Source organism: Ranitomeya imitator, chromosome 1 (genome assembly GCF_032444005.1).
Source record: "Ranitomeya imitator isolate aRanImi1 chromosome 1, aRanImi1.pri, whole genome shotgun sequence".
NCBI lineage: Eukaryota > Metazoa > Chordata > Amphibia > Anura > Dendrobatidae > Ranitomeya > Ranitomeya imitator.
This window is the reverse complement of record NC_091282.1, coordinates 164,182,685-164,209,882: the sequence shown is the minus strand read 5'-3', so window position 1 is coordinate 164,209,882 and position 27,198 is coordinate 164,182,685. Positions and strand designations below refer to the sequence as shown.

The 27,198-nt window shown below is 44.0% G+C and overlaps 1 protein-coding gene across 2 annotated transcripts in view; it reads left to right on the top strand.

The window, feature by feature from the left end:
- The window catches only part of LIX1 (limb and CNS expressed 1), a 285,142-nt gene that overhangs the window by 100,481 nt on the left and 157,463 nt on the right, over positions 1-27,198 (top strand). For both annotated transcript variants that reach the window (XR_011318406.1, XM_069752093.1), the window contains exon 2: positions 6,030-6,193. Coding sequence is in view for 1 of the 2 variants with exons in the window: in XM_069752093.1 (XP_069608194.1) it covers positions 6,030-6,193 (164 nt within the window). In the remaining variant the exon portion in view is untranslated. The remainder of the gene's footprint in view (positions 1-6,029; positions 6,194-27,198) is intronic.

Genomic DNA, 27,198 nt, shown 5'->3' with positions numbered 1-27,198 from the left:
CAGATGAATAGTAGGGTGCAGATTCAGAATAATATTTGGAAGGAGGGAACAGGGCAAAGTTAGTTTACTGAGTAGTTGATGTGGTAGGCTTGTTTGAAGAGATGGGTTTTTAAAGCGCGCTTGAATAGGTCGGGGCTAGGTATCAGTCTGATCGTCTGGGGAAGTGCATTCCAGAGAGCTGGCGCAGCACGAGAGAAGTCTTGGAGACGGAGGTGCAAGGTTCAGATTACGGGGGATGCTAGTCTTAGGTCATTTGTAGAACGGAGGGCACATGTAGGGCGATAGACAGAGATGAGAGAGGAGATATAAGGTGGTGCAGAACTGTGGAGAGCTTTGTGGGTGAGAGAGATAAGTTTATACTGAACCCTGTAGCGAATGGGTAGCCAGTGTAATGACTGGCACAACATGGAGGTGAAGCGGCTGGACAGAAATATGACCCTGGCTGCCGCATTCATGATAGATTGGAGAGGAGAAAGTTTGGTAAGAGGGAGACCGATCAGAAGAGAGTTGCAGTAGTCCAGACGAGAATGAATAAGAGTGACAGGAAAAGTCTTAGCAGTTTCAAAGGTGAGAAAAGGTCGGATTCTGGAGATGTTTTTAAGATGCAGGTGCCAAGAGCGAGTGAGTGATCGGATATAGGGAGTAAAGGAAAGTTCGGTGTCGAATATGACCCCAAGACAGTGAGCATGCTGTTTGGGAGTTATGGCTGAACCCTCCAGGGTAATTTCGATGTTGGAAATAGTGAGGTTAGTAGAAGGGAGAAACACAAGAAGTTCTGTTTTGGAGAGATTTAGTTTCAGATAGAGGGAGGACATGATGTTAAGGCCCCGTCACACATAGCGAGATCGCTAACGAGATCGCTGCTGAGTCACAAGTTTTGTGACGCAACAGCGATCTCAGTAGCGATCTTGCTATGTGTGACACGTAGCAGCGATCAGGCCCCTGCTGTGAGATCGCTGGTCATGTCAGAATGGCCTGGGCCATTTTTTGATCGTTGAGGTCCCGCTGACATCGCTGAATCGGCGTGTGTGACGCCGATTCAGCGATGTCTTCGCTGGTAACCAGGGTAAACATCGGGTTACTAAGCGCAGGGCCGCGCTTAGTAACCCGATGTTTACCCTGGTTACCATCGTTAAAGTAAAAAAACAAACGCTACATACTTACCTACCGCTGTCTGTCCCCGGCGCTGGGCTTCTCTGCTCTGGCTGTGAGCGGCGGGCAGCCGGAAAGCAGAGCGGTGACGTCACCGCTCTGCTTTCCGGCCGCTGTGCTCACAGTCAGAGCAGAGAAGCCCAGCGCCGGGGACAGACAGCGGTAGGTAAGTATGTAGCGTTTGTTTTTTTTACTTTAACGATGGTAACCAGGGTAAACATCGGGTTACTAAGCGCGGCCCTGCGCTTAGTAACCCGATGTTTACCCTGGTTACCCGGGGACTTCGGCATCGTTGAAGACAGTTTCAACGATGCCGAAGTCTTTCCCCTGATCATTGGTCGCTGGAGAGCTGTCTGTGTGACAGCTCTCCAGCGACCAAACAGCGACGCTGCAGCGATCCGGATCGTTGTCGGTATCGCTGCAGCGTCGCTAAGTGTGACGGTACCTTTAGAGACAGCAGACAGACAATCCTTGGTATTTTGAATTAGGGTAGGGGTGATGTCAGGGAAAGAAGTGTATAATTGGGTGTTGTCAGCATAGAGATGGTCCTGGACCCAAATATGCTGATTGTTTGTCCAATAGGGGCAGTGTATAGAGAGAAGAGGAGGGGGCCTAGGACTGAGCCCCGCAGAACCCTGATAGTAAGGGGACGGAGGGAGGAAAAGGAGCTGGAAAAAGATACAGTGAAGGAGCGGTCAGAGTGGTAGGAGGAGAACCAGGAGAGGGCTGTGTCCTTGAGGCCTATAGAGCGGAGCAAAGAGAGGAGGAGCTGATGATCCACAGTGTCGAACGCTGCGGAGAGATCCAGGAGAATCAGCAGGGAACAATGACCTTTGGATTTAGCTGTTATTAGATCATTAGAGACTTTAGTGAGGGCAGTTTCAGTGGAGTGTAAAGAGCGGAAACCAGATTATAAGGGGTCGAGAAGAGCGTTATCCGAGCGATAGCGGATTAGACGGGAGTGGACCAAGCGTTCCAGGAGTTTAGAGATGAAGGAAAAATTAGAGACAGGTCTGTAGTTAGCAGTGCAGTTCTGGTCCAGGGATGGCTTTTTAAGTAAAGGGGTTATGATGGCATGTTTACATGAGGAGGGAAAAATACCTGAAGAAAGAGAGAGGTTAAATATTTTAGTCAGGTGAGTGGTGACCACTGGTGAGAGAGACTGCAGGAGATGTGAAGGAATGGGGTCACTGTTGCAGGTGGTAGGCCGAGCAGAAGCGAAGAGCTTGGAAACTTCTTCTTCTGAAGCAGGCTCAAAGATGTCTAGTGAGCTTGAGGTGCGGCAGGGCAGGGGCTCCAGGCACTGAGGAGATTGAGCTGAGATATCCTGATGGATGTGGTTGATTTTTTCTAGGAAATAAGTGGTCAGATCCTCACCGCTGAGGTTGGTGATGGAGGCCTGTACTTTAGGTTTCAGGGGGGAGTTTAAGGTTTCAAAAGTTCGTTTTGGGTTGTTGGATAGTGAGATAATGAGTGTGGTGAAGTAGAATTGTTTGGCCAGATGAAGGGCATGTAACAACTCTGCTGGCATCACAGCATGGCCTCACATCTCTCACACAATCTTACCCACTGCTCCAGGCCATGATGTGCTTTCTCTTTAATGCCAGCTCCATGTTCTGTGTCTCTGCTCTGTATATGCTTCATGGCTATGTGTATAGGGGGCCGGCGCCTGAACTCTCTGGTTCTTATAGGAATCAGGTGCATCTGTCTAATCAGTTCCTGACCAATTACCAAGAGGCCTCCTGTATATAGTGCAGCTCCACCCTGTGGTCTGGGCCTGTGCAATGTGTTAGCTCAGTTAGTGTTTAGCTGCTGAGTTTGCCTGGCCTTGCTCTGAGTTATTCCCTCTGAGCTTTTCTCTGTGCTTTTGCCTTGTTCTTGTAGTCCGCACTCCAGGAGGCAGAATATCCTGGTCCCTGTGTCTTTGTCCCTGTGTCTTGTTCTATTGCCTTGTCTGTACTTTGTCTTTTCTCGGTCTCCTTGTCTGTGGCTTTCTTCCCTGCTTTCTTTCCTTGTGTTTTCTGTCTGCTTTCAATCCGCACTCTTGCGGCTCTGCACTCAGACCTTGCTTCGCACTCTCTGGCTTTGCTCTGTGGCTCCGCTCTTTGCGGTTCCATCTGGCCCCGCTCTTTGCGGTACTATCTGGCTCCGCCTCCTGTGTTTCTGCACTTGGCTCCGTTTCTGCTCTTGGCTCCGCCTCCAGCGTCTCCGCTCTTGGCTCCGCCTCCAGCGTCTCCGCTCTTGGCTCCGCCTCCAGCGTCTCCGCTCTTGGCTCCGCCTCTAGCGTCTCCGCTCTTGGCTCTGCCTCCAGCGTCTCCGCTCTTGGCTCCGCCTCCAGCGTCTCCGCTCTTGGCTCCGCCTCCAGCATCTCCGCCCTTGGCTCCGCCTCTTGCGGCTCCGTCCTTGGCTCTGCCTTCTCCTTCTCTTCTCTTAGTTCCACCTTCTACTTGTTACTTGGTCCTCCTGTGTGAACAGGTCCCTACCTGTTCCTTCATCACACTCACAATAGGACTGCACTCGGGTGTCATCAGAGTGCAGCCTGATTCATACACCACATCAACCCGTCCTGTGTATCCTGTGTTCCTGCCAGTCCTGCCGTTCCTGCCCTGCCTTCCAGTCCTGTGTTCTCTGCAGTGCCTCCCAATCCTGTGTTCCTGCCAGTCCTGCCGTTCCTGCCCTGCCTTCCAGTCCTGTGTTCCTGCTGTCCTAGCCAGTCCTGTTTCCTGCCGTGTCTCTGCCAGCCCTGAGTTCTCTGCCGTGTCTCTGCCAGCCCTGTCTCAGCCGTGCCAGCCTACTCGTCTGTGTTCCAGCCCTGCTCTTCTGCCAGTCCTGCCTAATGCCCGCACCAATCCAGGTGTTCCTGTCTCCCAAGTGGGATCAGCAGCCACAGCCAGACACCACCCTGGAGTAGCACCTGGCAGCTGCCTGCTGCACAAGCCTGACCTCACCATCAGAGGCTCCAGTGAAAACCCAGGCAGCTGTCAGTCACGCCCCTTCCAGGGTAGTCTGGTTTGTGGCACAGTGGGGCCACAAAACCCCCGAGCTCACGCCCACCAGTCAGGGCGTGAGCGTGACAGGGCGGAGTTATAGGTTTTGAGCATGAACTTATAGTGGATGAAGTCTTCTGCTAAGGAGATTTTCTCCACCGCCGCTCTGCACACCTTGAGCAACGCTGAAGAAAGCATGTTTGCATAGTGTGCCAGGGCTGCCATTGTCTGTGTCAGGTCTTTCTGCGTGTAGAAGGTGCTGCTTTATCTAGGGTATTCTTCAGTGTATTATTGAAGTGTCACAATGCTAAGTCTGGACAGGAGAGGGTGGAGATGGGGGCTAAAGATTGTCCATAAGCTGCTGGGTATTAATGGTACATTTATTCCGATAAGTGTGGTAGGTGGGGGTGTCCCGGGAGAGCAGACAATTCTTGACAGAGAAGGAAAGAAGGTTGTGGTCCAAGAGTGGGAGAGGGGAGTTAGTAAAGTCGTGCAGCAAGCCGAAAAAACCAGGTCCAGAGTATTCCCATCCTCATGTGTAGGTGTATTAGTAAACTGTAAGAGGCCAAATGAAGAAGTTAGAGAAAGAAGATGAGAGGCAGATTGGGAGAGGGGATCATTGATGGGGATGTTAAAGTCTCCCATGATGAGGATGGGTATGTCACTGGATAGGAAGTGAGTAAGCCAGTTGGCAAAGTGGTCTAGAAACAGGCGGGAGTAGCCTGGAGGGCAATAAACGAGCACCATTAGCAAGGAGAAGGGCTTAAAGAGTCTGACGGCGTGGACTTCGAAGGAAGGAAATGTAAGTGAGGGAACCGGGTGGATGACCTGGAAAGCACATTGTGATGAAAGGAGCAAACCAACACCTCCACCCTGTCTGTTCTCAGCTCTGGCGGTATGTGAAAATTTCAGCCCACCAAACAAGAGGGAGCAGAAGCGGCCGTGGTTTCTGTATGCTGGATCCAGGTTTCTGTAATAGCCAGAAGGTTAAGGGAATTAGAGAGGAAAAAATCGTGAATGTAAGTTAGTTTGTTACACACAGACCGTGCATTCCAGAGAGCACAGTGGAAAGCGATAGGAGAAGGCATGCACTGAATGTTAATAAGATTAGCAGGGTTTCTATATGCAGCTGGAGGAGAGTAATGTATGCTGGTGGAAGGAGGCCCAGGGTTGGGGGACATGTCGCCTGCAACTAGTAAAAGGAGAAAAAACAGAAAGAGCAGGTGGTGGGATGATTTGTATGAGCGTTTTGAGTGCTGCATGGAGGTATTTGATGGTTTGGAGTGGGTAAGAAATGTCAGTAGAGCCTCAGAGTTATACATGGGAGAGGGGAGAAGGGAGGGTGGATATGGAGAGAGTGCATAGAATGTGTTGAAGGGTGGGCGAGTTGTGAGAAAGCAGAAGTAAAAACAAATAAGAAACAGATTGATATGATGAGGCATAACAGAGGATCCAGCAACTACCTGCCTTCAAGTTGTTAGGCACATAAGAAAAAATTAAATATTACTGGGTAAACCCTTTAAGTATTATAATGTGCAATTATTTTATAACGAAAAGTACACAGATATCAAAATGCCACATATTACATTCAATTCGCTAAGGTACCATATATGATCTTTGGGTTTCTGTTATGATATATCTGTAATCTGGTGACATATTTGGCATTTGACTGCATCATAAAATAAAAACTGCATCAGCAAATTTTCATTTATGCAAATTAATTTCACATAAGAATAAACTTACAAAGTGTCTGCTGTTTTACATTAAACATTGCAGTTTCTTTCTTTCTTGCATCTTAAGAATAAAATTATATATAATCCAATCACTAAACAAAGTAACAGAATTAATGGAGATTTATGTAATTCTTCCTATTCTCTTTATCCATTGCAGTGAACGTAGTTGCATTACTTCAAGAGTTCTGGGAGAAAAAAGAGAAAAGAAGGGCAATATTCCCCAGTGAAAGCTTGGTGGCCTATGAGTCCGTCCCATCTCCAGATCCACCATTTGTTTGTTACGTCACTTTACCTGGAGGAAGCTGTTTTGGAAATTTTCAGGTAAGAATGATTTTCCTTTTTATTGTAACATCGATACTTAGGATCTCATTCAACAAAGAGGTTGTCCCATGAACAAAGTACATTTTAATCAATAGATCTTGGAATAAAAATAGATTTCACTATTTGGTATGTTTAAAAAATAAATGTTTTTGTGCTAAGATTTTTCAAATGTGCCCCTGCTGTGTACTGTGTAATGAGTGTGTTTGGTTGTGCAGGAACATAATCTGATCATACCACATCTTCGGGCCAGAGGAAGAAGAAAAAGTGAATATACAGATGACATACTGTAGCAGTGGCTTGCAACTGCTGCTCTTTGCGAGGTAACACATTTCCCTGCCTGTTTTATCACAGCAGCGGGTGTTTCTGACACGTCTCCAGCCCACTGAGCTCAACATAAATCAAGTCAGTGATGTAAGCGCTTCGGCAGCCGCTGAGCTCATGTGTCACTGACTTGATTTATGATGAGCTCAGAGGGCTGGAGATGTGGCAGAAACACTTTGCTGTGATAAAACAGGCAGGGAAATGTGTTACCTGAGAGAGAATCAGTTGCGACCCTGTGCTGTCCTGTCTTTCTACATTTTTGCTTCCACCCCTGACTAGGAGCTGTGGTGGGTGCTAACCATGTTCTTTCAGCCATTGCACAGTACATTGCAGGGTCACATTTATAAGATTATCTCAGCACTGGAATATTTTTTTTTAACACATCCAATTGTGGAGCTTATTTTTATTCCAAGACCTATTGAAAATGTACCACTTTAAGGTTCTTGTGCCTGTATAGTTCTACCAATTGCCTCATATTTTTAACTTTTTTAGCTTTATGGTGAACTTTTGCTTATACACCACAGCATTTATGCACAGGCGGTGCTCCAGTGTAAAGCTTAGTTTGGGTCAAAGCAGAAGCAAAGGTCTCTGAAGATGGAGGAAGTGAATTTCAGACCTAAGCTTTACCCGGTGCAACAAGTCACTGGTCATAATGATGGCATAATGCGACCAAGTAGCTGACAATATGGGAAATAAATGACAGGCAAGCATAAGCTAAGACACAGACTACTTGTGCATTAAAGGGGTTGTCTACTACTGGACAGCCTCTTATAAATAGCTCGACTCCTTCCCAAAACAGCTCCATTCCTCTGATGTCGGTGCTGTGCCTCCTGCTTGGCACACGATATCATAATCGGCATTCACCGATCAGCTGCAGCCTTTAATATTCCATGAAAGAGTATTTTCTCTCTGATGGAATAGTGAAAGCTGCAGCCAATCAGTGTCTGTTGATTGCCTGCAGTAGTCACATGACATAACCACATCTCGTGACGGCCAAGAGACACAGCGGAGGAACGGTGCTGCTGCAGGAGGTATGAAGTTGTGTTTTTATTTTAGGCTGCATCTTGGAGCTCTTCCTAGGGTTTCGTCCGGTAGTGCTCATATTCTACCAGCAGTAATTTGCGATGTTTGATCTAAATAGAGCCAGTGGCTACAGAACAATATTCCTTTCTCTGGGGACATTTTTCTTTAGAAAATACAGCGTCTATGTGAAATTGATCTCATTATTACAGTCATATCTGTGTGTGAAAATATGTCAAATATGCAGCACGATGTATAAATATTTATCTATAGATTTCCCTGCATACTAATGTGTTCTCTCTGATGAAATATGCTGATAGAAAGTCACTTAGCCAAATATTTGTTTGTGTTCCACATCTGCTGCGTTCATATCCACGTTCTGCAGTGTTTTTAGTCTCCCATGTTCCCAGGACTTTTCCCATATTATTTCCATTTTTAGGCCATGAAATTGTTTGGATAGAATGTAAATATTGGTTCTGTGTAATACCATGTAATACTGTGCAAATTATTGTCAGGCGTTCCCCTATGGTATAATGTTGTATAATACACTTGTTGAACTTGTTCAGATGATTTTGTAGCTGTGCTGTTATATTACACATCATAGAGAGAGCGCCACCGTGTTCCTGGAAAATCACACATTTGTCTCATATAATGATTACCTCAATCATTAATTTACTGTATGTTACCTCTAATTAAAATTGCACTTAATGTTTATTTGGACACATTTACCAAATATAAGTACCGTATATACTCGGGTATAAACCGAGATTTTCAGCCCAAATTTTTGGGCTGAAAGTGCCCCTCTCGGCTTATACTCGAGTCAAGGTGGGTGGCAGGGTCGGCGGGTGAGGGGGAGAGGGCGCTGAGGCATACTTACCTGCTTCCAGCGATCCTGACGCTCCCCCTGCCGTCCCACGGTCTTCGGTGCTGCAGTTCTTTCACTATTCAGCGGTCACGTGGGACTGCTCATTAGAGAAATGAATAACCGGCTCCACCACCCATAGGGGTGGAGCCGCCTATTCATTTCTCTAATCAGCGGTACCGGTGACCGCTGACAGAGGAAGAAGCTGCGGCACCGAAGACCAGCTGTCCAGGAGAAGGAGCCGGACGCCGGGATCAGGTAAGTATCGCATATTTACCTGTCCCCGTTCCAGCCGCCGGGCGCCGCTCCATCTTCCCGGCGTCTATCTGCACTGACTGTTCAGGTCAGAGGGCGCGATGATCAGTCAGTGCGGAGAGACGCCGGGACCGGACGCTGGGAGCTGCAAGCAAGAGAGGTGAGTGTGGCATTTTTTTTTTATTGCAGCAGCAGCAATGGCACAGATATATGTGGAGCATCTATGGGGAAATATGAACGGTGCAGAGCACTATATGGCAGAGCTATGGGGAGATATGAACGGTGCAGAGCACTATATGGCACAGCTATGGGGAAATATGAACGGTGCAGAGCACTATATGGCACAGCTATGGGGAAATATGAACGGTGCAGAGCACTATATGGCAGAGCTATGGGGAAATATGAACGGTGCAGAGCACTATATGGCACAGCTATGGGGCAATATGAACGGTGCAGAGCACTATATGGCACAGCTATGGGGAAATATGAATAGTGCAGAGCACTATGTGGCACAGCTATGGGGAAATATGAACGGCGCAGGGCACTATATGGCACAGCTATGGGGCAGTAATGAACGGTGCAGAGCACTATATGGCACAGCTATGGGGCAAGAATGATCTATTTCTATTTTTGAAATTCACTGGTAAATGATGCATTTCCACCCTAGGCTTATACTCGAGTCAATAAGTTTTCCCAGTTTTTTGTGGCAAAATTAGGGGGGTCGGCTTATACTCGGGTCGGCTTATACTCGAGTATATACGGTAATAGTTGACAGAAAAAAAATGTTTGTATTCAAGCTGAATATAGTTGCATTTGCATCATTTATCCTTTTTAAAATATTGTGGGGCTTTGTATATTCTTTAGTATTTTGTATCTTTATTAGCACACCCCGTTATTTCACATATGGTCAAAATGTTGGTGGATAGTGGTGGACAGACATGTAGCCTCTTCAGTCACTTCCTTATTATGTCCCTCCCTTTCATGGATAGATAGATAGATAGATAGATAGATAGATAGATAGATATGATTGTGCTGCTTGCCCGTAGTAATTGAACAGACAAGAGCTGCAGAGTGGTGAGTAGAAAGATTAAAAGGGATAAAAATACACTGGAGAGTCATGTTTTTTTCCATCAATAAAGCTAAAATAATGTTGTACAATACTGCAGGGATTTTTTCATATAATAACCCAATTAAAGGGGAGCAATTGTCACGGGTGTGACAGACAGTCATCCTGGATCCGGCTGTAGAAGGTCATTGCGATTAGCTCTGCAAGCACCTTCTTGATTTTTGTATCTCTGTTATGGAGTGATATCCTTCTCCCTCTAGGAGCCAACCATAACCTCCACCTTCTGCTGCTATTTAACACACCCTTGCTAAAGATTTAAATACCAGGTGCTAGTGTGAGCTCAATTTTCATCTGTCTGGTTGGAAGTACTAGCAGTCGGCTAGTGTCTTCTTGTAGTATTCTTGGAGGATTGTTGGCGTGATATCTCGGTGGTCTTCTCGAGCTAAGTGTATAGCCTCGTTTCAGCTGAAGTAGAAGAAAGGAAAGGGGAATATCCAGCACGCCCATCCAGTGTAAGTAAAATATCCAAAATTTATTGAAGCATTTTAAAAAACAATATTAAAAGAGAGAGAGAGACTCTCTCTGCCTGACACGTTTCTGGCGCACCACGGCTTCAATAAATTTTGGATATTTTACTTACACTGGATGGACGTGCTGGATATTCCCCTTTCCTTTCTTCTACTTCAGCTGAAATCACCAGCAGGTACAGCACCCACCAGCTATATTCATTTGCAACGGATTACAGAATCATGTCTCGGCGTGTCAAGCTCCTAACTTTCCCTCTCCCCCCTCCTCTTTTCTTGAATGTATATCCTTGTTTGTCCACCCTCTCTGTCTTTAGTTGTAGTGGGGGCTGACTAGCATAACCCCATCCTCTCCCTTTCAGGGCCTATCGCTAGAGTCAGGCAGGGATTAGGTTCCTGCTCGGCGATAGGTGCGGAACCTATTTAGGGACATCAGGCGACACAGGGTGTTATTAGATCTGTCTAACAGTCTCCACTCCCCCTTCCCTAGTGTTTGGGATTCCCCTCCCTCTCCCCGTTGCATGTATGCAATATACATACTCCCGGCCACATCCCAACTTGACATGCACGGCCTTGCTCAATACAAGTGAACTGACATCCTGACCGTGCGCTGTGCGTGATGTGAGGATTCACAAATCTGCAGTCACATAGAGTAACTACAGACTTTTGTGTCAAACCTGGACCACCCCTTCAACATAGTTCTCCAAGTTATCAATGAATACAAGTTTGAAATATCATTTTGTGCACTGAAATCCATACATGCTGACTGGAGGAATGTTGAATACTTAAGTGGTCTTTATTTTTTATATGTTTAGGTTCGGACCTTTATTACATAAAGTAAATCACAGCAGCCAGTTTATGTTTATCAGTAATCACCACAATTCCAAATCCTATAGATGCAGAGTGTTGTGACTGTTATATAACTCATACAGCGCAATATAATTGTGAGTCTGTAAAAATATATTTTTCATTAAAAGCTCTATTTTCCATGATCCTGTAAACCATATATTTTATGGTGGGCTTATTAAAGTTGGATTGGTCCTAATCATGGTTATAGCATTTCTGGTATTCTGTCTGCGGACTGCGCATTGTCCTGGACCCTGGGAAAGTCACGGAGGTGCTGTGCTGCATTTCAGATAAACATGATAAGCCTGCAATATATTATATTTAAGGAATTCCCCGGAGTGCTTTTCCCTTCAGGATAGATCCAACTTTGCTGATATATGAAAAATAACATCCTCATAGGAGTTATTAACATACTTGACCAGCATCAAGATATAACAAGAATACAAACCAATCTAACCCCCACTCCTCAAAACAGCTGTCCTCTAAATTCTTCATTATAAAACATGGAAGCAATAAAATCTGACCTATGTGGAGTAATGCAATCTTATGAGGAAGTACCATTATCACCAGATTCAATTTCAATGTTTAAAACATTAAAGGGCTTGTCCAGAAATTAAAATATATTTCTATCACTTTTTTTTCTCCTGGAATAGTGCTACACTTGTTCATGGTTGTTTCTGGTATTGCAGTCCATCCCCAATCACTTTAATGAGAGAGCTACAATTCCAGACACAGCCCATTAAAGAGAATCTCTCACCAGGCTTTTGCTACCCCAAAGCAAAATATAGGGGAAGAGACCCTGATTCCAGTGATGTGTCACTTATTGGGCTGCTTGCTGTCATTTTCATAAAATCACTGTTTTATCTGCTGCAGATCTAGCAGTTCTCTGAAATGCTGAGCTCCTTCTAACCACACCCACACCACTGATTCTGCCCATGCACAGTATACACAGAAAGCTACCAATCAGTGGTGGGGGAGGAGTTATACAGAGAACATAAATATGGAGGACTAAAGAGCAGCAGGTTTACTGATAAATTCCTGCCGATAAATCAGTGATTTTATCGAAACCATACTAAGCAGCCCAGTAAGTGACACATCGCTGGAATCAGGATCTCTGTCTCTACATTATGTTGCTCTCAGATTAGGTGGCAAAAACCTGGTGACATTCCCTTTAAGAAAAGCATCAAACGGCACATTTTATGTATGATTGGACAACTTTTTTTAATCGTTATCACAACATATGAATTATCAGATGGATAAACTTAAGAAACTTTATTACATACAGGAGAAAAACACTCAGAGTTTATAATGCTTAAAGTTTAACAAATGTTATTATAAAAAAAAAAATAAAGAAAATTACAAACATTATTAAAAAGAGCGTGACAACAGAGCAGTATTGATGCCCAGATACTGTGGAAACATACAAAGTGAAGGTGTACTACAGGAGTCCCGTATAACACAATGTCTGCTAAAATCATGTTATTAGTCAATTGTATCTGTGCAAATGCTGGAATCCAACATGTTATATATCTACACTAATGAAAGATATAAGGTAGATAGAAAGCAGTAAAGGGGCGGTCAGTCTGGCATATGAGACCCCCTTAAGACAGTGTCATTTTTCCATGTATTCTTGCTACTTTAAGCATTGTAAACTCCAAGTGTTTTTCTCCTGTATTTCATATGCTATTCCATGGAATTGCTCCGATGATCAGCTTGGACTCCACATTTGCCCTTCTTTGACCTCGTTAACATGAATTGGATGTAACTAGTGGATTTAGGTTTAACCTAATGAACTGTGCATCAAAAACATGGAGAAATGACATCATAGTGGTGCCGGTCACTGATATGGTTGATAGATGGGAATTCTTCCACTGGACGTGTGAGATTTAAACTGTGTTCTTTGTGTTTGAGGATTGAGATCATTTTCAAAATGTGCAACTCCATCTGGGCCAATATTTTGCTTTTGGATGTTTTTAATGGTTCTTGTGCTTTTATGTTCCTGATGAAAACCTTCTTTTATGTTCTAGTGTTCGCTTTTGCTTTTCTAGAGTGTAGCTTGATGTTTCATGAATATCAAATACTTTATTTGTGGTTAAGTTGTGTTGGGTGGGTGACTTATCCGCTAATCCTTCCATCTTCTACTGACAGTATATATTATATGTCTATGCTTTTAAAAATAGTTCTGTGCCATTTTTGGCTGTCTAGTAAATCCTCAAAACCACATGGTATGGTCATGAAAATGTACAACAATTTCCATTTCCCACAGTAAAACCTATGTTAGCCCCAACTGATCTGACATTTGGCTCCCCTCTTCCTGACCTCGGCCACTCCGTGCTTTATGGTTTCCACAGATGTTTTTACTTTTAATAACACTGGGGACTTTTTTTTATATTATCTTTCTTTTTTTCTTTTCTTTGAGATAATCTCTTCCTATATGTATATTATCAGTTTTATACCTCTTCAGACATCAGATAAACATCCGGTTTTGCTTCCATGAATATAAGAAATTCATTTACTTTGTTTTGTGTCGCATGCCTTGTCTGGTATTCAATAAATTTCACATTAGTGTAAAAATTTTGTCCCGTCAACAAAAATTTATGGCAAGTATTGGAGATCAGTAAGCAACAAGGAAACAGTCGCCTTTTTTGGCTTTTGAATCCCTTAGTAGAAATGTAATTGATACATACTCTTCTTAACATTGAAATTACAGCAACAAGAAGTCATGGAATTATAAAAATCACAGGCTGGATAGACAAGTTAATGATACGCAAATGATAAAAATATAGAAACAATTTTTTAAAGCATCTCCATTTATTCAGTATCGAGTATGAGCTACGCACGCAGAAATCCCTGCGCTTACAGCCTTGGCTGCTACCATGCTGAAGGCACTTGGGTACACAAATCATCAAGTTCCACTGGTCCGGAGATGTTGCAGGTTATGGTAGCATGTTTAGTCCACCCAGGTTGCTCACAGTAACCTGAGTGGACTCCACCCAGGTTGCTCACAGTAACCTGAGTGGACTCCACCCAGGTTGCTCACAGTAACCTGAGTGGACTCCACCCAGGTTGCTCACAGTAACCTGGGTGGACTCCACCCAGGTTGCTCACAGTAACCTGGGTGGACTCCACCCAGGTTGCTCACAGTAGCACAAGTAACATGGGAAATGGTCTTCCAATTGGTTCCAAGATGGATCCATTCTGTAATGCAAGATTAATTGGACATCACATACTAAGCTTAAAGCAGCAAATAGAGTCTGCAAAAACCTTCAGAAAGCATTTGCACCACATTGTACTTAAAGGTGGTGGAGCTCTGAGGTCATGGTCTCAGGTCCATCACCATGGCTAAAGGTAATTTCTAACTAATCTTTTTTCTCTATTGCTTTGCTATGGGACCGTGATAATATCCTCATATATTTACATTTTCTATACACATCTACAGTAAATGCTTGCATTTACAGTATCTAGTCTTTTGGCCTGTATTTGTATGGTAGGAGATACCTCTCAATTTTACTCTTCACGTCAAACAGTCCCTTGGCTCCATGGTGGGCATGTTTTCTCCCCTCCCCCTACTTTTCTTCATACAGTATAATATGCATAGTATTTTATTGGATTTTGCATTGTATTTAATAAACTTTAGAATATGTACATTATTATGATTCCCTGTAGGTTTTAGACATTGTAAGTGCAGCCTGCAGAATTATTACTATTGTGTTGGATACCATGACCAGGGAACTTCAGTTTTCACAATTTTGGGTTAGAGTAGTTGGCACTGTCAACGAGCACCATGGCCTGCAGGGACATAGTAATAGTAAGTGCAGGGGTAACCATCACATCTGGGCCTTAGAGCCTATAGGGCCCAAAAGGTCCATTTTTCTGCAGGTGAAAAATCCAACACTATTAAAAATGTGTGATACTTGGGGGACTCGTTGGTGATTTTGCATTGGGAGTTTAAAGCTACACCATTGGTGGATTGGCAGTATTCAAGGGGCAGAGGCACTGTGGATGGTACTCGTATACACTGGCATATAGGCACTTTTAATGGCTGTATTGTATGGACCTTACCTCTGACATTATTCTATAGGAGCAAAAACTAGAACTATTAAACGAGAATTCTATGGTATATGCACTCATACTGCTTGTATTTAGGCACGACGTGGCACTACTATGTGTGTCCTTAGTTGGACATTTAATCACCATATGGCGGCATTATTATCAGAAATTTTGTGTCATTCTGTCCTGAAAGATTACATGAGAACTTATGGAAATGTTTAAGCACCACAAGGTGGGTAAGGTATAAAACATTGATGCTCTGTATATAGGAACATGTATGTTTGTATTACTTGTATATAGCAGTATTACACACAAACTGCTTATTAGGATAAATTTGTGTTTCTTTACACAGGGAAAATGTTTCACATATTGATCTATGGTGCTTAAACTTGTTTTATATCTGCAAATTCCTACAATAATACTTTAGGCACAGTGTACAATCTTTGTTTCCATTTTTCCAAGAACTATATGGTAATCACGTAGAAAATGTTTTATTTTCAGACAAATATTTTTTGTGCATTACAACTTCTTACCACATTTCATGCTGACATTTCCACTGTTGGACGCATCCGGCTGTACCTGTTGGAAGGACCGATCCATGCGACATGTTGTATTTTGTGTAGCACTTGCTCACCCGGGGAGACATTATGTATTGACTGCACATTCGCGCTCTCGGAGGTTTGTACTGTGTTTCCTGAGTCCGGAGCAGTAAATCTCTCTGATGGTATTAGCAGACACATTAAGTAAAAGATATAGACAAATTCCAAGTGGGACCATGGCTTCAACGTCCTTACAGTATTATACTCTGTTGTGTCCAAAATGAATACAGACAAAGTTCAATCTAATCTTCCCATTTCTTAGTTACTGTCTTCTTGGAGTTTTGGAAATTCTAATGGAATATTGTGTTTGTTCTTTGAAATGATAAGGCCATTTATACGTAGAATATATTATGACTAGTGATGAGCGAGCGTGCTCGGATAGTGTTATCCAAGCATGCTCAGGTGTATCGCGTATCCGAGTATCGCGGATGCTCAAGTAATATGTTCTCGTCACCACGGATACATGTCTCGCCGCTGTTAGACAGCCACAACATATGCGGTCATTGCCTGTTTGATAACACTATATCTCAGCACGCTCGCTCATCACTAATGTATAATACATCTCTAAACATGGACAATGGTTTAAAAAGAACATAAACTCTCTATGTATTTGAGCTTTTCCTACCATAGATGGGACCTAGGGCCAACTTGAAAATTCCATGGAAAAGAGGAATCAGGGAAAAAGTGATCGGACATCTAATTACGCACAGGCTACTTTCACACAAACTAGTTTTTGGTCCATGCTATGCATTTGGAAAATGAATATCACATGGATAGCACACAAACCCTTCCGTTCGACATCTATTTTCAATGGATCAATTACCATTATTATTATTAATAAAAGAAACTGTACTCCGCTTTGTCTAGTTTTATTAATGTATAAAAATAGAAGGCATATGGATGTTAAAAAAAGGACATATGAGCAACAAATGGTTGACTATACGGTACGGACAAAAAAATATCTATTTATTGTGAATGAAAAATGGGCAATTTTTCATAGCACATGTCAACTTAGGCTAAGACAAGTTCTCGGTCTCTTTGATGTCCGTGAGTGCGGAGGGCGCATGAACAGCACAAAAAAACAGTGATAATTGATGTGGTTTTTAACTGATCCATTGCAAAGATTTCATAGGAAACTGAATTAAACTTTGCATTTTTTTTAATTATGGATGTAAAAACAGATGTTGCATGGATGTAAAAAGTGGAATTGCGGATGACAGATGGACTACTCTACAGATAAAAAATGGCCATTTTCCTTGATATTCCTTTCTTATTCATATTCTTCTGGAAATTTAGCTATTGAGTTCAATCAGACGAGCATATTATAAGGATGTGTGCTATCCAAGTTAAAATTGGCTAGCAAAAAGACAGCACACTGACTGTCATTTAAAAAGGCTGATCAGATGACATTTTTTTTTCACTTGGACCAAGTGTCCATGTGAAAAGAAAATCATAGCATGCACTAGTTTGTTCTGTATTTCAGATGAGACTCACCTATTAAAGTCTATAGGAGCACAAAAAAGTCACATCCCATGAGGAACATCCATGCTGCATCTGATTTTTATGGATACATTATACGCCTTTACCATTGCTGCTGTTGTTTTACTGGGGGGAACGTAGTGGTTGAGGTGAGGTGGACAACCGCTTTAACTACAATCTCTTGTAGATGTTTCACAAAGTTTTGCATCAAGAGAAATATAAGGAAAGACTGAGCAATGTACAGTAATATTTATGGATGCGATTCTAGGCCTAGAGAAGCTGATTAAATTGCTGAAATGTAACCCTGCAAATTGCTTTCTTTAGCAGTGGTTTCGTATATTTTTAGATTTGACGAGCTGACTAGCGGTGGATGCCGCGTCTTTGCCATACACGCCGGCACACCTCTCTGGGCCTCCAATTACCGGACACACCAACTTGGACTTTTTTACCTTCACGCAGTTGTTACTGTTCATGTGCCGATGCTGTATCACCGCGTTCACTAAACGCTTTCATCTTCCTGAAGGAATTGTTACTGAAGAAGGCCATTCATTGTGGCCGAAACGTTTATTTGATGACTACAATAAATTGCAAAAAACTTTGCATAAGTTGAATGCCTAAGTTTATTTACTCTCAGTATTAGCAGTTTAAACTGGATACGTTGGGGAATTGGGAGCCAATAAAGGGATTAGCAGAGGGCAGAAGCAGAGTAGCATAGAGAAAGGTGGATTAGTTGGGAAGCAGAGTTAATGACGGACTGGAGAGGCGCGAGAGTGTTAGTAGGGAGGCCACAGAAGAGGATTTTGCAGTAGTCAAGGCGGGAGATGATGAGGGCATGTACTTACATTTTAGTAGCTTCAGGGTTGAAGAAAGGACAGATTCTTTAAATATTTTTGAGGCAGAGTAGATACAGACAGAATACACTAAATAAAAATGGAGGACGAGGGAGGGTAGAGGTGGGAGTGGATTGAAGGTGCAGTTCGTAACACAGGGCAGCGGGTAAGGCCATGTTGGGGGGGGGCATCAGCCATCTTTGAAGGAGGCCCAGGAAGGATAAGGTACGAAAGGTAAATTGGTCGTGGATGACATGGAACTTTTTGCAGATGTAAAGGGCTTTTCAAATCGCTCCAGAAAAAGAAAGTGGCGAAGGTGGCGTCAGAAAAACGGGTTTTATATTGGAGAGATTGCGATATTTTCTGGCAGGTGGTGTGTGATAGGAGGGAGAATTAATGGAGGGGTTAACAGCTGTGGAAGTCCCAGATTGGGAGTTACAGTGCCTTGCGAAAGTATTTGGCTCACTGGAACTTTTCAACCTTTTTCCACATATCATGCTTCAAACATAAAGATACGAAATGTAAATTTTTGGTGAAGAATCAACAACAAGTGGAACAAAATTGTGAAGTTGAACGAAATTTATTGGTTATTTTAAATTTTTGTGGAATTTCCAAAACTGAAAAGTGGGGCGTGCAATATTATTCTGCCCCTTTAACTTAATACTTTGTTGCGCCAGCTGCAAGTCGCTTGGGGTATGTCTCTATCAGTTTTGTACATCGAGAGACTGAAATTCTTGCCCATTCTTCCTTAGCAAACAGCTCGAGCTCAGTGAGGTTTGATGGAGATCATTTGTGAACAGCAGTTTTCAGCTCTTTCCACAGATTCTCGATTAGATTGAGGTCTGGACTTTGACTTGGCCATTCTAACACCTGGATACGTTTATTTATGAACCATTCCATTGTAGATTTGGCTTTATGTTTGGGATCATTGTCTTGTTGGAAGACAAATCTTCGTCCCAGTCTCAGGTCTTTTGCAGACTCCAACATGTTTTCTTCAAGAAAAAAGGGGCTTCAGTAGAGACATAATTAATGTCTACATGCTCCAACATGCTTTCTTCAAGGTCCTGTATTTGGCTCCATCCATCTTCCCATCAATTTTAACCATCTTCCCTGTCCCTGCTAAAGAAAAGCAGGCCCAAATCATGATGCTGCCACCACCATATTTGACAGTGGGGGTGGTGGTTTCAGGGTGATGAGCTGTGTTGCCTTTACGCCAAACATATCGTTTGGCATTGTTGCCAAAAAGTTTGATTTTTGTTTCATCTGACCAAAGCACCTTCTTCCACATGTTTTGTGTGTCTCCCATGTGGCTTGTTGCAAACTTTAAACAACATTTTTTATGGATATCTTTGAGAAATGGCTTTCTTCTTGCCACTCTTCCATAAAGGCCAGATTTGTGCAGTGTACAACTGATTGTTGTCCTATGGACAGACTGTCCCACCTCAGCTGTAGATCTCTGCAGTTCATCCAGAGTGATCATGGGCCTCTTGGCTGCATATCTGATTAGTCTTCTCCTTGTTTGAGATGAAAGTTTAGAGGGACGGCCGGGTCTTGGTAGATTTGCAGTGGTATGATACTCCTTTCATTTCAGTATGATCGCTTGCACAGTGCTCCTTGGGATGATTAAAGTTTTGGAAATCATTTTGTATCCAAATCCGGCTTTAAACTTCTCCACAACAGTATCAAGGACCTGCCTGTTGTGTTCCTTGGTCTTCATGATGCTCTCTGTGCTTCAAACAGAACCCTGAGACTATCACAGAGCAGGTGCATTTGTACAGAGACTTGATTACACACAGGTGGATTATATTTATCATCGTTAGGCATTTAGGACAACATTGGATCTTTCAGAGATCCACAATGAACTTCTGGAGTGAGTTTGCTGCACTGAAAGTAAAGGGGCCGAATAATATTGCACACCCCACTTTTCAGTTTTGGAAATTCCACAATTCACAATTGTGTTCCACTTGTTGTTGATTCTTCACCAAAAATTTGCATTTGGTATCTTTATGTTTGAAGCATGATATGTGGGAAAAGGTTGAAAAGTTCCAGGGAGCCGAATACTTTCGCAAGGCACTGTATATTGTCAGCAGTGAGGAGAAACTGAGAAAGGGAGAGGAGATGGGAAATGGAGAGTGGCTGCCTTTTTTGTGTTTTAGTAGCAGGGATCTGAGGTTAAGGAGCAGGTATGCAGATGAGGTTTGGTGTGGAGGTAAGACAGAAGGTGAGATAAACATTTGTTTGGAGATGGCTGGGATATGGGGGTAGAGAAGGAGAGTAAGGATTAGTGAAACAAAAACTATAAAGGCATAAAGGTACCGTCACACTCAGTGACGCTGCAGCGATATAGACAACGAGCCGATCGCTGCAGCGTCGCTGTTTAGGTCGCTGTAGAGACGTCAAACACTGCAGCTCCAGAACGATGCAGGAGCGATCCAGTGACGTAACGGCGACTCACTTATCGTTGTAGCTGGTTGTTAGCTCCATGTAAAACATTGCTGGCATCGTTGCTTTTGCTGTCAAACATGACGATACACGCCGACCTGACGACCAAATAAAGTTCTGGACTTCTAGCTCCGACCAGCGATATCACAGCGGGATCCAGATCGCTGCTGTGTGTCAAACACAACGAGATCGCTATCCAGGAAGCTGCAACGTCACGGATCGTTGTCGTTCTCGTTGCAAAGTTGCTGAGTGTGAAGGTACCTTAAGTAAGCATGGTGAAAGTAAGTGTGAGCGATAAAGGGGTAAGCACAGTTAACGTTGTTTTTTCATACCTTCTGGTCATTTCTGGGACATTCCTATTATTTCTAATGTGCACTTACGGTAAAAGCTGCATTTCAAGATGCACTAAGAGACTGAGGTCAGAGACCTCTTGGTCCAAATATATGAACACATTTATTTGCACATGAAAGAGACCAGAGAGGAGGATCCATTGGGAGGCAGGTAAGGCAATTAGAGAAATTTCTGGTGTAAAGGTACCGTCACACTTAGCGACGCTGCAGCGATACCGACAACGATCCGGATCGCTGCAGCGTCGCTGTTTGGTCGCTGGAGAGCTGTCATACAGACCGCTCTCCAGCGACCAACGATGCCGGTAACCAGGGTAAACATCGGGTTACTAAGCGCGGCCCTGCGCTTAGTTACCCGATGTTTACCCTGGTTACCAGTGAAGACATCGCTGAATCGGTGTCACACACGCCGATTCAGCGATGTCTACGGGGAGTCCAGCGACCAAATAAAGTTCTGGACTTTCTTCCCCGACCAGCGACAGCACAGCAGGGGCCTGATCGCTGCTGCCTGTCACACTGGACGATATCGCTAGCGAGGACGCTGCAACGTCACGGATCGCTAGCGATATCGTCTAGTGTGACAGTACCTTAAGGAACCACACAGCTCTTCATGAATTAGATGAGCTGTGGCGTCATGCCTTCATCATGCTCCCCCCCCGAGCTTTGCTCATTTTTATGGTGCTGGGAGAAACTGGTGTGAAAATGCTAAAAGTCACAACATTTGCGCCCAATTCTGAAGTTGCGCAAAAATTTTATGGCTTATCAAAGCTTTACACGCCAGGTAAAAAAAGGTCAGTTTCTGCCTAAATGTCAGAAACTAAAGATATTTTGACGTTTTGGTCCTGATTGTGCATTTCATTGTGGTAAAACAGATGATTTTTCTGCTTTTGACTAAAATAATTAAACATAGTGTCTCTCTGTATGTGGTAATAAAATCTAGTTGTAAGCCATTACGTTATTCCCCAAATGATCGTATTGCTGTTGCTTTCATGCTTTGCCACGAATGGTGACAGTATTTCACAATGCAGCGCAGCAGGACGATCAGGGGGAAGGTTTCTCACGATGATTTAAACCAAACATTCTCCGCACAGCTGAAATCCCAAGACCTTCTGACAAACGGCTGGGAAGCAAAACCACTGCATCCTGCTGCTACTGTGTAAGACGAAGTGCTTGATGAAACAGAGACCTTCAAATTAATTTGTGGTTTTAAACTGCACCATAGGCGAAACAATAACAAATGAGTATATAAAATGACCCGGCTCATAGCACAGATTGCAACACTTGATTTTGCCAAAATTGCTCTATCAAATCATATAATATCTCAGCGACAAACGCGGCAGGTGGCTTATGTTGAAAACAAGATTCTTTGTCTCTGAGTCTACAAGTTCATGAAATAGTCATGTGGATAGAGTACATGTCTGGTTTTCGAATATCTTTAAATGTTTGTATCATGATATCCAGATCTGTGTCTGCAGGAGGAACGATCATAACCATGATATATGAAAAGAGTCAGGCAGAACTACCGCACCGAGTTACAACACCCAACATGTACTGATTGCCTCTTTCTGGCAACTGAACTTCAGCTTCTACCAACATATTTAGACCTGACACCCACTCTTAAATTTTTAGCGCTGCCAAAGAAAGAAATCCTTGGTGTAAATGAATAGCTTTCTAATTATCGCAGCAATGTGAGGGCTTGTGGGGACCGTCATATTTAAAAGGGTGCTATCATACTTTGTGTGCCAAAATACTGTGTGCATATGGCGGGGACTATGGGGATATCATATTATAGCGGGCACTTGCTGTGGAGGTATTATACTCTTTTGGTGGCACTGTGGGAACATCATACCTTGTATAGAAATTATGTTGTCATCACATTGTATACTGCACGTGTGGGGTAAAGCTGTGTGTGTGTGGGGATACCATACTCAGTGTGCAGGTGGGGGCATTTTTGGAAGCATCATACTCTATAATGGCCATAACAGGGGTATTGCTGGCGACAATATTAAGAGGCTTCAGAAGAGACATAATTACTGTCTACATGTCCCAATACATATCCTTCTCCTGGTTTATAAAAGTTGGGAGAGATGACTCCACAAAATAAATAAAAGTGTGTATGTATATCTATTTATCTGTCCATATACTAATCTCCCGCTTGCTCCTTCCTCTTCTCCCCTTCCCCTCTCCATAGACTGTCATAAGCACCAGCTGCCATTTCCTACCTCAGATTCCTCCTGCACGGCAACAGTTGACTGCCGCCAGCTAACCACAGGCTGGCAGCTGACGTCAGCGGGCACGTCGCCGGCATATGACGTCACTGTCATACGATGGTACACATCTCAGATGTATCGAGTGGTGGACATCGCTGGATCCCGGCCACTTGCAGGAGATTCCTCCCACATGGCAGCAGTAAACAGCTGCCAGCCAAAACCAGGCCGGCAGCTGATGACAACGGGCACGTCGCCAGCATATGATGTCACTGTCATACGATCGTATGCGCCTCAGATGTATCAAGTGATGGACATCGCTGGACCACAGCCAAGTAAGGAGAAACTTATGTTTTGTAAAGCCGCAGTATAGTGTCATGATCCCAATGGCAGGGGATCACTAAAGGACAAGCACAGATACAAACAAGCTCTAGGGCGATGGAACCTGAGCTGACCGCGACCCTGAACCTAACACACAAATAAAAGTAGCCGGGGAACGTGCCTACGATGATCCTAGACGTCTCGCTCCAGCCGAAGATCTAACTTCCCCTATTAGAAGAAACACAGACCTCTCTTGCCTCCAGAGAAACACCCCACAGAAATAGCAGTCCCCCACATATAATGACGGTGAAATGAGAGGAAAGCACATACGCAGTATGAAAACAGTTTCAGCAAAATGAGGCCCGCTAAAGCTAGATAGCAGAGGATACAAAAGTGAACTGCGCGGTCAGCGAAAAACCCTTCAAAAAACCATCCTGAAATTACTTGAACTCATGTGCCAACTCATGGTACATGAGGAGCAATTTCAGCCCACTAGAGCAACCAGCAGCAAGAATCACATATCTGCAGGCTGGACTAAAAACCAAATAAAGCAAAACACCAAAACAGGAAAATCCAAACTTAGCTTGACCAGAAGGTTCTAGGAGCAGGGAGCAGAGGTAACAAGACACACTGGATACATTGATAACCGGCGAGGAAATGCCAGCAAAGCCAGGTTAAATAGGAAACTCCCATATGCTGATGGAACAGGTGGAACCCAGAAACCCAGGAAAGACAAGTCACCCAGTACCATCAGTAACCACCAGAGGGAGCCCAAAAACAGAACTCACAACAGTACCCCCCCCTTGAGGAGGGGTCACCGAACCCTCACGAGAACCACCAGGGCGACCAGGATGAGCCCTATGAAAAGCGCGAACCAAATCATCAGCATGAACATCCGAGGCAACCACCCAAGAATTATCCTCCTGACCATAACCCTTCCACTTGACCAAATACTGGAGTTTCCATCTGGAAACACGAGAATCCAAGATCTTCTCCACAACATACTCCAATTCTCCCTCCACCAGCACTGGAGCAGGAGGCTCAAGAGAAGGAACAACAGGTACCTCATACTTCCGCAACAACGACCGATGAAACACATTATGAATAGCAAACGATGCCGGGAGATCCAAACGAAACGACACAGGGTTAAGAATTTCCAAGATCCTATAGGGACAGATGAACCGAGGCTTGAACTTAGGAGAAGAGACCTTCATAGGAACAAAACGAGAAGACAACCACACCAAGTCACCAACAAGAAGTCGAGGACCCACGCGGCGACGGCGATTAGCAAACTGCTGAGCCTTCTCCTGGGACAACTTCAAATTGTCCACCACATGACTCCAAATCCGATGCAACCTATCCACCACCATGTCCACTCCAGGACAATCAGAAGATTCCACCTGACCAGAGGAAAAACGAGGATGAAACCCCGAATTACAAAAGAAAGGAGAAACCAAGGTAGCAGAACTAGCCCGATTATTAAGGGCAAACTCGGCCAGCGGCAAAAAGGTAACCCAGTCATCCTGATCAGCAGAAACAAAACACCTTAAATAAGTTTCCAAGGTCTGATTAGTTCGTTCAGTCTGGCCATTCGTCTGAGGATGGAATGCAGACGAAAAGGACAAATCAATGCCCATCTTAGCACAGAACGTCCGCCAAAATCTAGACACAAACTGGGATCCCCTGTCAGAAACGATGTTCTCAGGAATCCCATGCAAACGAACCACATTCTGAAAAAACAGAGGGACCAACTCAGAGGAGGAAGGCAACTTAGGCAAGGGTACCAGATGAACCATTTTAGAAAAGCGATCACACACAACCCAGATGATGGACATTTTTTGAGAGAAAGGGAGATCCGAAATAAAGTCCATGGAAATGTGCGTCCAAGGCCTCTTCGGGATAGGCAAAGGTGACAACAATCCACTGGCCCGAGAACAGCAAGGCTTAGCCCGAGCACAAACCTCACAAGACTGCACAAAAGAACGCACATCCCTCGACAAGGAAGGCCACCAAAAAGACCTGGCCACCAAGTCTCTAGTACCAAATATTCCAGGATGACCTGCCAACGCAGAAGAATGGACCTCGGAGATGACTCTACTGGTCCAATTATCCGGAACAAACAGTCTCTCAGGCGGACAACGATCAGGTTTAGCCACCTGAAACTCCTGCAAAGCACGTCGCAAGTCTGGGGAGACAGCAGACAAAATCACCCCATCCCTAAGGATACCAGAGGGCTTAGAATTTCCAAGGGAGTCAGGCACAAAACTCCTAGAAAGAGCATCCGCCTTCACATTCTTTGAACCTGGCAGGTATGAAACCACAAAATTGAAACGAGAGAAAAACAGTGACCAACGAGCCTGTCTAGGATTCAGACGCCTGGCAGACTCAAGGTAAATCAAATTTTTGTGATCAGTCAAGACCACCACACGATGTCTAGCACCCTCTAGCCAATGACGCCACTCCTCAAATGCCCACTTCATGGCCAAAAGTTCCCGATTACCAACATCATAATTCCGCTCAGCCGGCGAAAACTTTCTAGAAAAAAACGCGCATGGCTTCATCACTGAGCCATCGGAGCTTCTCTGTGACAAAACCGCCCCCGCTCCAATCTCGGAAGCATCAACCTCAACCTGAAAAGGGAGCGAAACATCTGGCTGACGCAACACAGGAGCAGAAGAAAACCGGCGCTTAAGTTCCTGAAAGGCCTCCACAGCCGCAGGAGACCAATTAGCAACATCAGCACCCTTCTTAGTCAAATCCGTCAAAGGCTTAACAACACTAGAAAAACTAGTTATAAAACGACGATAGAAATTAGCAAAGCCCAAGAACTTCTGTAGACTCTTAAGAGATGTAGGCTGCGTCCAGTCACAAATAGCCTGAACCTTGACGGGATCCATCTCAATAGTAGAAGGGGAAAAAATATACCCCAAGAAAGAAATCTTCTGGACTCCAAAGAGACACTTTGAGCCTTTTACAAACAAGGAATTGGCCCGCAGGACCTGAAACACCTTCCTGACCTGCTGAACATGAGACTCCCAGTCATCAGAAAAAACCAAAATATCATCCAAATACACAATCATAAATTTATCCAGATATTCACGGAAAATATCGTGCATAAAGGACTGGAAGACTGAAGGAGCATTAGAAAGTCCAAAAGGCATTACCAAATACTCAAAATGGCCCTCAGGCGTATTAAATGCGGTTTTCCACTCATCACCTTGCTTTATTCGTATAAGATTATACGCACCCCAAAGATCAATCTTAGTGAACCATTTAGCCCCCTTAATGCGAGCAAACAAATCAGTCAACAATGGCAAAGGATACTGATATTTTACGGTAATCTTATTCAAAAGACGATAATCTATACAAGGCCTCAAGGAACCATCTTTTTTGGCCACGAAAAAAAAACCTGCTCCCAAAGGGGACAAAGATGGACAGATATGTCCCTTTTCCAAGGACTCCTTAACATAATCCCGCATAGCAGTATGCTCTGGCACTGACAGATTGAACAAACGACCTTTAGGAAATTTACTGCCTGGAATTAAATTTATAGCACAATCGCAATCCCTGTGAGGAGGAAGCGAACTGAGCTTAGGCTCCTCAAAAACATCCCGATAGTCAGACAAAAACACAGGAATCTCAGAAGGAGTAGATGAAGCGATAGAAATCGGAGGTGCATCATCATGAACCCCCTGACAACCCCAGCTTAACACAGACATTGATTTCCAGTCAAGGACTGGATTATGAGTTTGTAACCATGGCAGACCAAGTACTAGAACATCATGCAAATTATACAGTACCAGGAAGCGAATCACCTCCTGATGAACGGGAGTCAT